At 50.0% G+C, this 15,641-nt stretch overlaps 1 protein-coding gene across 1 annotated transcript in view; it reads left to right on the top strand.

Moving 5' to 3' along the window:
- The window catches only part of VPS13B (vacuolar protein sorting 13 homolog B), a 775,748-nt gene that overhangs the window by 757,629 nt on the left and 2,478 nt on the right, over positions 1-15,641 (top strand). The window contains exons 57-61 of the mRNA XM_036830846.1: positions 2,214-2,390; positions 4,318-4,488; positions 10,849-11,025; positions 13,323-13,425; positions 13,924-14,173. Of these exons, the coding sequence (XP_036686741.1) occupies positions 2,214-2,390; positions 4,318-4,488; positions 10,849-11,025; positions 13,323-13,425; positions 13,924-14,173 (878 nt within the window). The remainder of the gene's footprint in view (positions 1-2,213; positions 2,391-4,317; positions 4,489-10,848; positions 11,026-13,322; positions 13,426-13,923; positions 14,174-15,641) is intronic.

The following is a 15,641-nucleotide window of genomic DNA, read 5'->3' as shown; positions in this document are numbered from 1 at the left end:
CTTGTAGAGGTTTTAACAGTAAAGTAGTTAGAAATGAGTAACAACTGACCCTATTTGAAGAAAAGAATGTGGGCTCTGTAACTTCCTGGGGTCCCCCTCTACCTCCAAGGCTCAGTTTGATGGGAAGCCAGACAGGCACTTGTTTTCAACAAAAGTCTGGAAACAGGTAAGGAAAAGATACATGTGCTTTTGGAGGGAAATAATTAAAGAAGGAATGCCCTCAGGTGCTTTGGTCATTTTCTGGCCATCTCAGATGCCACTGAGAAGTAGCGCTGGTCCACACGTAGCCTTCCCATCAGCAGTGAACCTAACCCAGGAGAGTCTCCCGCACCGTCCCGTAGCCGGGGTGAGGACTAGAAGGTGAGGCTGGGTGCTTTCCACACACCCTGTGCCCCGCTGCCCTGGCCTGAATGGGCCCATTGTAGAGTGAGTGGTCTTTGCTTGGCAGTAGCTACGCACCTTTCTTTATCTCTATATGGAACTTTAGGAGAGAAGGGGAATTAAGATGTTTCTAGTCCAATCTTCTGCCTCCAGGCGAACCTTACAACTATGCCAAGCTAAAGGAAATTTGTTGTTTCTTCACCTCCAGAGAAGGCCCTCCAAGGGAGACTATTCCACAGCCTTCCACGGTACCCTGCCTACTCAGCGCAGCCTGGGCTCCCAGGAAGAGGGAGGGTGGGCTCTGGAGCCAGCTAAACCTGGCTTGGAACCCTCGCACGTGTCTAAACGGCGGGGAGACTGTGAACTGACTCAACCTCTGAGCCGCAGTTTCCTCCTTGTCCTGCCTGCCCTTGAGATGGTGGAGACGGGGTGACACCGTGTCGGAGCAGGCTCTGTTCCCTGCGCCTGGAACAGTCCCTGAACCCAGGGAGAGTCTCAGTCCTTGGCTAATCTGAATTTGCACGGAGGCAGGTACTAGGACTTGAAGAGTTGCTGTGAGAATTGAGGGAGTTGAATGCCTGGCGCCCATAGGCGCTTCCATTTATAATCTGCATCTTCTGGAAGTTATTCCCTCTTTTAACCTAAACCCTAGTGTTGTCTTCTAATGTTCCAGAGAAGAGAGGTGGGCTCAAAATTTAAGAACGTTCCTCTCTACAAGGACTGGGCCTGGGAACCCTTCAGGACTCTGGCTTGGCTCTTGCACCCGCACCTTCCCTACCCTCTGGGACTGATGACTTGACTGGGGGTCTCTGTCACAGGCCTGGCCTCCAAAACCCTGCTGGGGGGGGGCAGGATCGGCTCCCACACGGGTCCTGTCCCCGCGGCCTCCCCGTTAAAGCGCTCGCCGCCCTGGGCTGGAGAGGCCATGGTGTCCCCGGGGGGAGCTGTCTGTTCGGCATCCTCCTCTCCTGAGCCCCCGGCCCTTGCCTGCACCTCCCGTCCTCCGGGCGAGAGCCCCGAGCCCCCCACCCGGGGAGGAAGGCGAAGGGGAGCCGCTCCAGCCTCCACACCACAGCCCCGTTCCCACGGGGCCGAGCGCTCGGCAGTCGGGCCGCCGCTGAGCGGGCCGGCTCCTGGCGAGCCCCAGCTCAAGTAGGAAACCAGATCCAAAGCTCCCCTCCTGGGACATTCGCGGGGAACACGCCCCTCTCGCTAACCTAATCAGCATGTCCCTGTCACTAGAGTTTACACAACTGAAGCTGGGCTTGAAGGGGAAACATTTCTCTGGCTCCATCTCCACTCCAAAGGGAAGCGCTCAGCTTGGTAGGATTGGGAAAGATTAAAAATAACTGCTCCATCCTTGTCAGAACTGTGCATCCCCTTTGCAACACCGCATTTAGCATCTGGCCTCCTCCCCTGACCAGGCGTCTCCTCCTCATCCTGGTGCCTCCGCTGCCCAAGGAGGTTTTAAGGGTAACTTCCCGGCCTGCGAACACCTGCAGCCCCAGGGACTGCCTTTCCTGGGGGCGGGAGCATCGTCCCCTGCACACGGGTCCCTTTTAGCAGGAATACGGGAGGCTCGGGCAGGGAAGTCATATTAAAGCTATTTGTGAGGCCGCCAAAAGGATCACTTTGATTTATAAAGTATGAAAGTTTGCCATTTATGAATTCACAGTGAATGAGTTATTTCCCATATTTTGCTCCAAAGGAGCTTATTACATTCTCCATTCTAGTATGAAAAATGAATTGCAGGGAAAATGGGTCACTTGTCCCATATGTTGAAAGTGCTGTGTTTAAGATTTCAGTAACCCCTTCCCTTTGGTCCCTCACAGGCTGGGTGGTTGGATCCCTGGAAATCCTTGGCAGCCCGGCAAGTTTGGTGCGAAGCATCGGGAATGGGATCGCCGACTTCTTCAGGCTTCCGTACGAGGGGCTGACCCGAGGCCCGGGAGCCTTTGTGAGCGGAGTTTCCAGAGGGACGACATCATTTGTGAAGCACATTTCCAAAGGTAGCTATTCGGGTTCCTTGTAATGAGGCCTTATTTTCATTCCTTCCCTCTCTTATTTTTTATTTTTAAAGAACGTGTTAAAAGTTTTCAGTGAATTAAGTTTGCCTCTAACTTTGTTTGGCTTGTTAGCTGGCAGTGAAGTGTTGGATTTGTAACAAAGCTCATATATAATGTCTTATATTTTAAACAGATCACTGCTTGCCTGTAGTGTGTGAAAATGTTTCAGAAACTTCAGAATTTGAAACCTCCCAATGGGAAAACAAGGATTGGCTCAACTGTTATTCCATGTGATAAATACAGAAATATTAAAGGTGTTCAAGACTTCTGCTAAACATCAGAAATCCTACACTGTGTTGCCTCATCATATTTTTTTAAATGTAGATACAGTTGTCATAACTTTTGTAAGGCTATGGATACATTTTGACGTGGAAGCCGATTGGGAGGTGAAAGAGCCAGCTTTTCCCTAGCACGCCACGTAAACAGTGCCACCTTGTGGCCCAGACGGGTCATCAGGCGCAGAAGCCAAACTGCCGCCCACAAGGAGAGCGTGCTTTCCTTTCATCCGTGTGTTTGTTTGCCCATATTTTGGTCAGGTTGGCAGTGACTCGGGAACTAACAAGGGCCATCTGAGTCCCCGTTTCTTCTCAGCAGGAGGCAGGGGAAACAGGGCAAAGGCCTCCTCCCCCATAAAAGGCTTTTTACTGTCAACAGTACTGCAACTCTGTTATGAGTGGGCAGGTTACAGAAGTCTCTAGAAGGCCTCAAACAAGACTTGAGCTCGAAATATGAGAACCCATGATCCATAGAGGGGGACTGGCAAGAGAACAGCAAGAGCAATAAACCAAATTCCATGGACAATCACAGGACCACTCCCCCGGGGCCCCGGTCATCCGGGAGGCCTGTGAGCCAAGCTGCAGGAACTCACAGATGAGTCACTGGTGGATTTCTCACTCTTGACACTTGAATCTTTGTGGTTCTGTTGTTTTTATTTTAAAATAAGACAACCAACACTTGCTAAATTGCACTCCGGCAGTAATTTTAGCATAGTGACTCACTGAATGTTTTTTACACTTGTTCTCTCCTTCTCTTAGGAAAATCTGTTTGGTTTGTCTGTGTGTGTGTACGTGGATTTTTTCTTTTCAGATGACTGGTTAAGATGCAGCTGCAAAAACAACATCTTCCATTTCTTCTGAAAACTAGACATCCAATAACAGATGAACTAATTCATTAGCTTCAGGATATGGCCGTTGATGTCTTTCAGTTTTGCTCACTGGGGTCTATGCAGACTTGCTAGAGGGGATTATGACTGTCTTGAGCAAGATGCAGAAATAGCCTTTCTTGGGAAAACCAGACAGAATCGTGGCTTTCACATGCTTTACTCCCTTTGTTGTCCTCACTGTTTTTCAGCTAACACCCTGAATATCAAAATCACACATATTCTCTGTGGCATAATAATTATTTCCTGACTGTCAAATGATAAAAGTAGAAACATTCCTTTACGATCTGTTTAAAATTCAGCAACATAACCTTACCCTTTCAAATCAGAGCAGGCAAATTGCAACCTTCAAAACTGGGCCTCAGTGAGGACTTCAAAACTATTTTAGCCAAGCCCTAACAGTCAAATGAAAGTGCATGATAGCCTCCTATGAGGCCGTGGGCATTTTTCTGGTAACGGAGGTTCTAATTCTACCCGCTGTCAGGAGTGCCATCACCCTTGTCAGCAAGTGTTCATCTTCACCTCATTGTCTTAAGGCTGCTTCTTCAAACTGACCGAGGGGAAGCCACCCTCACTCTCCATGGGCGAGTCCAGAAGGCGGATGTGCTTCCACCTCCCTCTCCCCTCCCCCACAGCGCTCCAGGGACCACTCCCCTAGGGGCCACCGTCTATGTGACCAGGAGACCAACCCACGTGCTCTTGTGCCCTCAGGTACCCTCACCTCCATCACCAACCTGGCCACGAGCCTGGCCCGGAACATGGACCGGCTCTCGCTGGATGAGGAGCATTACAACCGGCAGGAGGAGTGGCGGCGGCAGCTCCCGGAGAGCCTAGGCGAGGGGCTCCGGCAGGGCCTGTCCCGGCTGGGCATCAGCCTGCTCGGTAAGGGGCCGCCAGGGACCGGGGCCCAGGACTTCCCACGGGCTGGTTGTGGACTGTCCCTCTTTCTGCAGAGATGCTGAGGCTCAGAGAGGCCAAGGCACGCATTCTGGTTCCTACCCTGGCCAGCGGGGCTCTGGAACCGGCACCCTCTCCAGAGCCCTTGTGCGGCTGCGCAGGGCCATCCTGGGACCTGGGCGCTCCCCGCCGGTCGCGTTCCCGCCTTCCCTCGCCTCTGGTGGGAGATGCCTCTCTGCGTCCTCGTGGCTTCCGTAAGACATCATTCACTCCGTAGGGCCCCGCGCGCGGGGTGTCAACACAAGGACGGCAGCCCACAGCTGCATGCTTGCTGAAGGGAGCAACGGGCAAACCTCCTGAAGCGCTTGCTGCCTCTCTGCCACAGATACTGCAAACGCCTGCTTGTGTTTGGGAAGCACTTGAGCAATGTGCAAATGTCATGTAAACTTCAGTGAGGAGCCCACTTTTCCCTTTTATTTTTTTAAGAATGCCAGATCTGCCTGACTCCGAGTAATTGCCATTTGTCAAGCAGCCAGATGGTATAGCTAGAGATGAAGATTGCTAGGGGTATTTCCAAATATTACAAATGTTTGAAAAATAAGTTGCTTTGGAAAATCTATGAAAAGGAAGCTTCAGAGCTGAAATTTTACAGAGCAGGATTTTCAAGGGTATCTTTTGTTTATTTGTTTGCAAAGGAATTTAAAACTGTATTGCTTGGCAGCCTGCCTGCCGAGCATCTGAAGGAGTGTGCATCTTGCAGAGATCAAAGTGGCCCAAAGCAGGGAGAGCAAAGGTCAGAAAAGATGAGCTTGAAAGGATTTGTCCTCTCTCCAGGCTGCAGTTCTGTACATAACCCCCCCGACTCGCAGCGGGGCCAGCTGAGGCCCCGAGAGGAAGTCGTAAGATGTTACAACTTCAGGTTAAGTTACTAGAAAGTGTTTAAGCCCTCACCTGCGGTGGTGTGGGGCACGGTCCTGTGATGATGTGTGGGAACGGGGACCCGGGGTGGAGCAGCTGGTCAAGGAGCGACCCCGCCGGCAGAGTGGCTGCTCTGGGGAAGGGCAGACGGCGGGGGAGGGGGGGGGGGGGAACCGGTCCTCGGGAGCCAGCGGACCCCGGGCTCAGGTGTCCAGGCCCTTTCTCTGTGACCTCAGAGCTTCTCTTTTGTAAATTGGGGCTGAAAATTACTCTGCCGTTATTGGAAGTAATGCTGGTCGGTTGTGTGCCAGGCATAGGGTCCATGTTTGGTAAACAGCACCTTCATTATATTCTGGTAGCAAAGGAACTATAAGAGTTGCCTGGTTTCAGAGAGTGTCCCAGCAGAGAGAGACATCTGAGCAGTGGCAGGAGCATTTCTGCTTTAGTTTTAGTCCAGTGGGTTCAGTTGCTGTAACCACAGGAAGTGTCAGTGAGGTTATCTTGGAGCCCTCAAGCCATCATTTGGGAACTGTGGGACCTCTTTCTGCTAAGAATCGTGGCTTTACATGCCCTCTGCTCTGGGCAGGAGAGCTTCCTTCTCGCTGTCCAAGCGCTTCTTGGATGGAGGCGCTCAGCAGAGGAGACCTGAGCCGGCTGGCACGTGGCTGTCCCCATCCTGACTAATCTGTTCTCTCCCCACCCAGAGAAGCCCACATCCACCACCCATTTTCCACAGTGTAAAACTGTGCCTGATGGTAGAAATCAGTTACGTGGGGAGCCATGGTTCTGCCTTTGTGATGTCACCCTTTCCAGCATGGCTCCTGTTATTAACCAGGGTAGAAAATCCTAAACCTTTGAACTTTGCTCTAGCCATCATGTTTTGTACTCACTCATCCATGCAAGGAACCACTTAGCCTGTCTGTGGAAACTACAGTAGGCTCGTGGAGTCTGTGGGCCCCTAAGAGCTCCACTCCCAGCAGCACATGTGGAGCAGTGTGTCCATTTCTGTGCTTCTCAGGCTAAGGTTGGCCCAACCAGCTTCCTTTCCTGGAAGAGTTCAAGAACTCTCTGTATCCCACATAATCACTGGGTCATTTCAAAACGTCTGGTCCTTGATGTGTGGCAGGAAGAAAGGGGAGAGTAGGACCAACCAAGTCCCCTCACCTGGGAAAGTATAGATTTGTCGCCATTTAATCCATCCCCAGAAATGGTGTATAAAACTGCCAAATGCCAGTAAATGCCCGATTGAAGTTAGAGCTATTATCATATAATAGTTTGAAAGCCATGCTTGGTGAAATCAAAATGCTAGTTCCTCAGTTTCTTCCTTTATAAGACATAAACATAAATGACCTGGTCAGTAAAAAATATATTTAAATAACACTTCTGGGTTGTCAAAGTACTTTCACATGGGTCATCTTATTTGATCTTCAAACCTAGGCATGAATGAGGTTAAGTGACTTGCCCAGGTCAAACCTCCAGGCAGGACAAGAACCTGGGCCTTCCCACATGTCACCCACCCTGGAGGGCTCCAAGCCTGGAAACGATCAGGATGTGGGGAGACTGAACAATTGACAGTTCCAGGGTAGGAAAAATACATTTCCCCCAAATGTTTATGGGTTTGATGGGCCTTCTTGACTCGGCTTGGCCCTCATGGGGACACGGTGGAGCGTTATGAGGCACTTGAAAAATCAAAGGACGTCTTTAGCTGTCCTGCCCAGCCCCATCGCCCCGGGATAGTGAGGAGGTGTTGGGCTGCAGAGAGATGCTGCGGAGGCTCCTGCAGGAAATCCACAACCGTTTTCAGAAAGCAGTGGCTTCTGGAAAAACTCTGTTTAGCCTGCAGAGTTGGCATCAGGCTTGCCCGCGTTTACCAGATCCGTTCCCCGGATGCCCCCACTTTCTACTACCCCCTGGAGCCTGCTGAGAGAGGATGTGAGCTCCGTGTCGCAGCTGCACGGCACGTCCCCTCCCAGGTGGGACTTCTCCCTGGTGAATACCTAAGGCAGGATGTCAGAACTCGCTTCCCTGGCCCATGCCTGAGCTGGATGAAGCGCTGCTGGCTTTCCCAGCAGCCACACCTGTCTTGACGGCCGCTCTCGGGACGCCATTCGGAATCCCGACCACGTACGTAGGCCTCCACCAGGTGAGTCGGGGCGGTTTCGCGAGCGAGCGAGTGAAGAGCTCGGCACCGAGAAGGCGCTTAACACACAGTCCGGCTGATGCTGCCCTCAGCCATCAGCACCCTGCTTTGCAGTTAGAAGGGAATTTGGGAATAACAGACGTGCTTCCTTCTCAGTTTGCTCATCTGTCGTGGTCAAAACAAGCAAGCCTCAAGCCGGGATGCCTAATACACTCTGTGGGGTTCGTTTGTCCCTGGAACGTGAGCTGTGGAGCGGTGTCCCAGCCCAGGCCTGTGCCTCCGCTATTGTGATTTAAAAAAAAATGTTCAGAATAAAATTACAACATGTAATAAGGCAGTACCAAAATAGCCACACAGGCAGAACATTCATAGAGAGTGACCCGGTGAGTTTTGCCTAAGGCTGGGGAGCAAGTCACAGAAGAGGTGAGGGAGGGTCTTTTAGTTCCCTTGCTTCACAGAGCAAGCCCTCCTCTTCCAGCAAAGGGTAGGAAAGGAAGCACGTCTGGGACTTCCCTGGCGGTCCAGTGGTTAGGACTCCATGCTTCCCCTGCAGGGGTGCACGGGTTCAATCCCCGGTCAGAGAACTAAGATCCCGCATGCCGCGCAGTGTGACCAAAAAAAAAGAGGAAAGGAAGCACATCCGGCTTCTGCCCTGCCCAGCACACGAGGGGGGGTCCGGGGAAGCGCCCCTTCCCTCCCTGCCTCACTTCATCACATCACAGCCGGCTCCATGTGGCTGCCCTCCCCGTGGGCCTGATGCCAGCGGACAAGTTTGGGGATCAGTCGCCGCTAACTAAAGCCTCAGAGCAGAGTTGGAGCGTATGGCAGTAAATAATTTACCAGTTGTGGGATTTAGCGGGATTACACTGCCTGAGAGACCCTCTGAAGCCCTGGGAGAGCTGCCTCTCAGGCTCAGCTGCAGACGCGGGCCGGGCTGCCGGTCTCTCACGCACCTGGAGCCCAGTGAGGTGTCGGTGTGTGTGACAGACCGGCCTCCCGCCTGGGGCCTGGCACTGGCCCAGGGCATGCGCTCCTGCAGCTCCTTCTCTACCTCTTAGCATCTAACACCTTGTCACGGGGTTCAGGCTTTCCACTTTGGGGGCTGCCTGAAGAATTTATCTATCAAAGTTTATCTATCAGAGCCTTCACCGTGGCCGGTGGCTGGAGAAAGTGGAAGATCAAAGGGGAGTTTCACTGTGATACGGGTTTGCACTTAGGCAGATCCAAGTCAGAGCCTTGTGTGGATAATCACTGCTCTATGCTCCCTGTGCTGGTCAGGCCTGACACATTAAAGGAAAATGGGAGATTTTCACCTGCCCCCCAACTCTGTTTTAATAGTGTTAACGGCAATCTGCCCTTCAGAGAAGACATTTCTACCAGAAATACAGGCAATAACTTATTGGTGAATTTGTAATTATTTACCCCACCTTTTCTACTCTTAAGCATGGAGATCTTTCAAAGAAATCAGAAAGTGAAATCACAAAGTCTGTGTTCTTTGATTTGATGCTATTCACTTTGAACTGTCTGCTATGAAATGATTTGAAGAGAAGACCCCAGGGTTCTTGCCTCTCCCAGTGCAGCCGGTTCCATTAATACTTCCCAGCTGCCCTGACTTCTGACCCTCATAGATGGAGAGCAGAACATCAGATTCCTCAGACTGAAAACAGGAGGCGAGCTCCAGGCCCAAGCACCAAGACACCGGGTGTCTTGGGGGGTGCTGAGACTGCCATCCCTTGACCCCTGATAGCCAAGGTGGCCCAGGCCAGCTGTGAGCAGCTTCTTCCACTTCCCTCATCATTTCTTTAAGAGGTTTGGGAAGCGGTGGTCTAGGCTGGGAAACAGACCTGTCGCCTCAGGTCATTCTTAATCTGTCAGTACATAAACTTAAATGGCTCTGTCAAAATTTAGAGGAGTGGAATCCATGAAGAACATTGGCTTTACAACTGACCCAAAGGAACTGGCCTTTCATTTTACTGGATTTCGTTCAATGGAATATTACTTGAAATTAGCAGGTCATTAACTGAGAACTGGAAATCTCCCTTTACCCAGGAGACTGAATTAGTGGCATTTGGAATAATGGGATTTGACATGTACTACAATTTCTACCAGGGGACTGTGCATTTTCATTAATCCTAGCAGGTTTGAGCTGAAAACAGAGAATTCTGTCAAGAATTGTAATGAAATTTCTACCTCTTACTGGGTTAGGGAACCCTTCCCTCTGACACGGCAAAAAATCTGGACTGTTGGGGCCTTTAGTCGAACTCATCCCTGGTCCCTCAAGGTAAGAGGAGCAAGGGGGAGACCCACAGAGGCTGAGGGATTCGCCCTCCAGCTCCGAGCATGGCCTGGCTGCCCCGCGGGAAAGCCGTTAGAGCAAAGTGCCGTGAGCGCAGGGTTTGTAGCTGTTCTCAAGTGAACGGTAAGTGGCCAAACCTCAGCTGAAGTGAGAGAAAAGGAAATTCTTCCAAGACTGGCAAAGGAAAGAGCTTGTTTTATAAACAGGATCAGTGAATAGCTTGGTGGTTAAGAGCGAGGCTGTGACTCGACTCCCTGGACTCCAATCCTGGCTCAAGCGCAGGGCAGCTGTGTGACCTTGGGAAAAACTCCTTAACCTCCCTGTGCCTCGGTGGCGGTGGCCTTGTCTAGGAACTGAGGGTAAGAGCCACGCCTGATTCCCTAGGGTTGTGGGAATTAACGATCTCCTACAAGTAAGCTCTTAGCACACAGTAAGCACTCAAAACAGATTTGCTATAATAGCAATAATAATTACTATATCAACAATTACTCTTATCATATAATTATTAACATATTAACATTACATTACTATTAAATAATTGCTCTTATTCTTACTAAAAGAGAGAACAAGGAAAGGGGCTGGCCCTTTTCAGTTTTTTCATCCTCTTGATTCAGTGAAAATGTATTAGGCTCACTCTCCTCCTAAGGAATTGTTAGCTCTTGTCCCTAAACTGTGTTGCCTGATTTCTGGAAAAGGATGTGTGGGTGTCACTTGGGAATAGTCTGGCATGTTTATTAAATTCGAAACTGAACTTCACAGATCCTGTGTTGGGCCAAACCCAGCCTGAACATTGTGTTTTGATGAAGATAATAATGTCTAACACATCCTCAATGTACTTAGATAAATGGTAAACAAATGCATAGTAAAGAGCTTTATAATGAGGGTGGGGTTTCATTTTCAATCCAAACAAAACTGTGCTCCAGATTGAAGGTTTTCTCTTTCTCAGGATTTTATGCATCAGTCCTCACCCGGGGCTTTTTTTGTTTTTCAGGTGCAATTGCTGGTATAGTCGATCAGCCAATGCAGAACTTCCAGAAAACATCAGAGGCTCATGGTTCAGCAGGACACAAGGCTAAGGGTGTTATCTCCGGCGTGGGGAAAGGAATCATGGGAGTGTTCACGAAGCCCATTGGAGGGGCTGCTGAGCTCGTGTCACAGACTGGCTACGGTGAGTCCTGGAGAACCAGCCAACTCAGACATCACCGATAAATTTGCGTTATTATACCAAGGTTTCCCTAAAATAATCTAGCCCCTCACATGACAGAGGAGTGAAAAATAAAATAGATAAATCTATAAATAAATAGTCCTTTTTCTTACTTCTTTATGCTTATTTACACAAAGAGTTGAATTGGACTATGACTAATAAGTTACGATAATAAAATTATAAAGCCAGGAAATCAATTAATAATTTCAGGATATACAGGTCACAGAATCTTTTTACAGTCATTTAATAAAATCGACTTTAATGCAAAGTAACCAGTTAGAGGTTGAGGGCAATAAATCCAATATATCGAAGCAGAAAGTAGACTTACTTTTTCTGGTGAGCAATTTGAAAGAAAAAAATAAGTTATAAAGCAGGAAGATATCTTTAAAAGACAATGCATATGTATGTGGAGAATGAGAGAGAGAGGAGCATGCGTGTGGCGGTGGGTGCATGCACTTGCCCATGCAGCTTGGCGTCAGGCATGGCTTTCTCGCCAGCAACTGTGCTGCTCTTGCAGCCAGGCCCAGTCTCCTGGCCAGTGTCAGCAAAGGTGCATGATCTGCCACTGAAAACCCTTCCCTGAGCAGACAGGTGCGGAGAACTTGGGCTCGTGGAACTACCGCATTAGGCTGGTGCCAGGCCTCTCCACACACACACACGTGCACGCAGGAGCAGTGGGTGCGTGCGAAAGGAAGCGCCTCCTCCTGTGCTAATTTTCTGCATTCTTGGCAGAGCACATTAAAGTGACTTTACAGAACCAGGCAACTGGAATTGTTAGTTTTTTTTTTTTTTGGCCGGACCTCGCGGCTTGCAGAATCTTAGTTCCCCGACCAGGCACTGAACACTCGGCCCTTGGCAGTGAAAGTGCAGAGTCCTAACCACTGGACCGCCAGGGACCCTGGAATTGTTAACCTTTTTACCTAAAATCGGTGTCATCGTTTTGGTCATGAAGTGGCTGGCTGGCTGGAACCACAAACTACGGGCAGGAGCTTTGCATCTGTATCTGCATCTGGCCATAAAGTCTGCAGGGTGCATTTGACTGCGGCCTCCTGCGCCTCACTAGGTCTGACAAGAGGCAGCCCACACTAGGGCATAAAACCCGTGTCTGAAAGGAAGAGAGCGGGAGACAAGTGCCCACACTCAGGCAACCATCCGGAGAGGCTCCTTTAAGAGACCACACAGACAGGAACATGTGTTCCTCTCCGCTCTTCCCCTCACCTCCTTCCCCTCAAGTTCTGTCTCTCACTCCTGTGGATGACATTTTCACTCGCAGGGAAACTGAGAAAAAGAACTGCTGCAACTTATAACTGGACAAAGTTAAATGCTCCCTTATCAAATACTTAACACGTTAATAAAAACAGTATTCCTTTTTGCTATAGACTGCAGTGAGGTAAAGTCAACTTATACTTCATAAATTCCTCTGGTCTTGAAAATGCCATTGTCCCTCACTGTGTGTTTCCCAAGGCTGAGGAACTCTCCCTTATGTAAGAGCACCTCAGAACAGAGCCTCACGTGGGCCTTGCTGGTTTCCATCATTCCTGTAAAACTTTTATTACTGCACTGAAGGTTTTACAAACCACTAACTCTTAGTCTAATGACTGTGCCTCGTTTATAAACATTTACAAGCCCTCGGAAGGCACACATGCTGTACCATCTTTGGTTCCGAAGCGTCTCTCTGGAGGGCTGCATGACTGCTGCTGGGTGCCCTCGTCTGGTGCTGGCACAGGGAGAGCGTGTAGTAAACCAGAGGCCCCAAGAGCACTCATAAATGTATATGGATTCATGTTTAACAGCTGGATTAAGTCACTTAAATACTGCATCTAGACAAACCGTGTGCCTTTGTGTGCATCTCTGTGTATGTTGTGTTTTCTATTTCACCAGCCACAGCACAGATACGGAAGTATTGTAATATTAAGCAAGGAAGTCAACTAACAATCTTGACTTTTGTATCACATAAATTGTAAATGATGTGTAAGCTATTGCTCCAGACTGATTACTCCCAGGAGCATTATGCGTCCTCTAATTGCCAGTCTATGCTTGGACTGTAGCTCATTCATATTTCAGTTTGCAGCTAATATAAGATCACCAGGGTTAAGAGCATTGCAATGTTTAATGATTATCTATATACTTGCTTCCAAAGATGTGATATCATTTTGGATCTGTAGCATTTTATGGATGGCTTTAAGCAGATGACATCACTGTAGCATGAAACTGTTTTCCAGAAAACAGCTAGTAAAACTCCCTTACTTCTCTTACCACAGGTATTTTACACGGAGCTGGACTTTCTCAGCTTCCCAAACAGCGCTATCAGCCAAGTGATCTGCATGCTGACCAGGCTCCAAATAGCCACGTCAAATACGTCTGGTAAAATTATCTAGACATTTGTTCAACTGTACACGTGCGTTGTATGTTAACAGGTCCTGGCTTGCTCTCAAGCTAACGGGCCACACTTCCAGGGGAGCCCAAGAGGAGCAGCTGTTTTCGGGGAAAGGCTGCCATCCACGGATCTGGGCTGGCAGCAGGACGCAATGCCCCCTCCCACACGTCCCACTCAGGGGAGGATGTGCACTGGCAGAGGTGCCCGGGCCTGCAAGAGGGCCTGAGATTCTCTATGGAAGCCAGTGTTCTAATTAGGGGTAACATTTCTAATGGGGAGAAAAGGAATTACCAAAGCCAAGGGATATCTTTGTCTCCAGGAGGAGCTGGGTTCTGTTGACCAGAATCAGAATTAAAGTGACAATTACATTTCAAACTGAAATAATCAGATTGGTGAGGGCCTCTGCCTTGGTACAAACAGTGAGCCCTGATAAGTGACCACCTTTTCTAAGCTGGCTTTGGCCTCATTTTTCTCCTCTGAAACAGGAAAATGCTTCAGTCTCTGGGCAGACCAGAAGTCCACATGGCCCTGGATGTGGTTCTGGTGAGGGGCTCGGGCCAGGAGCACGAAGGGTGCTTGCTGCTGACGTCAGAAGTGCTCTTCGTGGTGAGTGTCAGCGAGGACACCCAGCAGCAGGCCTTCCCTGTCACGGAGATCGACTGTGCGCAGGACAGCAAGCAAAGCAACCTGCTCATCGTGCAGCTTAAGCAGCCAAGAGTGGCCTGTGACGTAGAGGTACGTTTCGGAAAACAGGGTGACCAGGGTCAGCTGCCGGCAAAGTTGAGACACAGGGTGACCGCAGGTACCAGGCATTTATGGGCCAGCAGCGTCTGGCGTGGGTGCTGGAGACCAGGAGGGCTGCCAGGGGAAGGGGTGTGGGCAGCAAGGAGGCCGATGGACTCAAGAGCTGGGGCTAAGCCACCATAGGAATTGAAGGTTGGTTGTCATGGAGCTGGGGTGCTGGAGCTTCAAAACAAGCAGCTCTGAACAAGAAGGGCCAGGACCAAGGCAGCAATTCCATGCAAATACTCCACGAAGCAGGCCTCCTGGTCTGAACCCCACAGAGCAGGCCCAAGTCTGCACGTGGCCTGGGAGTGACTGCAGCAGGTCACTTTAGCAGGGACAGGAGAGGACCACCGTAGAAGTGAGGGGTGTCATGAGTGAAACAAGGCACAAGCAGTAGGCCTGACCTTTGCAAGCTCACAAACCAGGAGGCCTGACTCACTCCCCTCCCTCATTCCCAACTCCTGAGAGTTCAGGGTCAAAATTTTGTCAACTCTCTCCCATCCCCTGCCCTATATTTTGTGTGGCTCTGTGTTCCCTTTCCAATAGGACGGTTTCCCATCCCCGAAGTACCACAGGGCACCTCCTGGGGATGCTGCTCAGGCTCTTGGGGCAGCTCCCTGGCCACACAGCTCCTGAGATGTGTGCTGGCTGCTGGCTCCCGGCTCCACATAAGCTGATGTAGAATGGATGTTCAGGTGGGGCATTCTGGGTGTCAGGGGTCAGAGGTGAGCAGCAGTGCAGCCCGGGGTGAGCAGGTGCACCCACTGCAAAACTGCTCTGCCCCTGCCCTCCCTGCTGACTGCCTGATCCATGGGGCCCTGAGAGTTGACCTCAGAGACAGGCATCTTTTCCCACACAGCTTGATGGGGATGGATCAGAGGCAAGGTGTAGCCTGCTGGTCCTAACTTAGGGTCTGAGTAGCCCCAGGAAGAGGACAGCAAACCTGCCTCCAGCAGGTCCTGCCTGATTCCTTCTTTCATTATTTTCTTCCTGGTATGGGAGCCTGCGTCTCCCTCACACCACTGTTTGCGTAAAATTATTTGAGAAGATGGAAGGCAGCCAACCACAACAACTCTGAGATTTCTCTAGTTTCTTGGATCGTAATCAGTCAGGCTTTAAGCTGGGGCTTGGCACTAAGACTACATTGCTGGTTCGAGTTGATGACTTTCTGGGAATAAACAGAGGTCAGATGTCCAGCCTGACTTTATTAGATCTGCCAAAATCTTCTGATCCAGAGGACAATAAAGGAGCAGTGTTCTGGCTACAGGCCTTGGCAGGGGATAGTATCATTATCTTCAAGTCCTTGGTCCTTAACGAGAAGCTCCCAAAGCCCTGAGGAATATCTGTGACCATTGTTATTCCTTAGTTGCTTGGGAAATATTTCAGATCTTTCTTAAACTATTGAGACTAGAGAATC

This window comes from Balaenoptera musculus, chromosome 17 (genome assembly GCF_009873245.2).
Source record: "Balaenoptera musculus isolate JJ_BM4_2016_0621 chromosome 17, mBalMus1.pri.v3, whole genome shotgun sequence".
In the NCBI taxonomy this organism is placed as follows: domain Eukaryota; kingdom Metazoa; phylum Chordata; class Mammalia; order Artiodactyla; family Balaenopteridae; genus Balaenoptera; species Balaenoptera musculus.
This window is presented reverse-complemented; position numbering and strand designations above follow the sequence as displayed.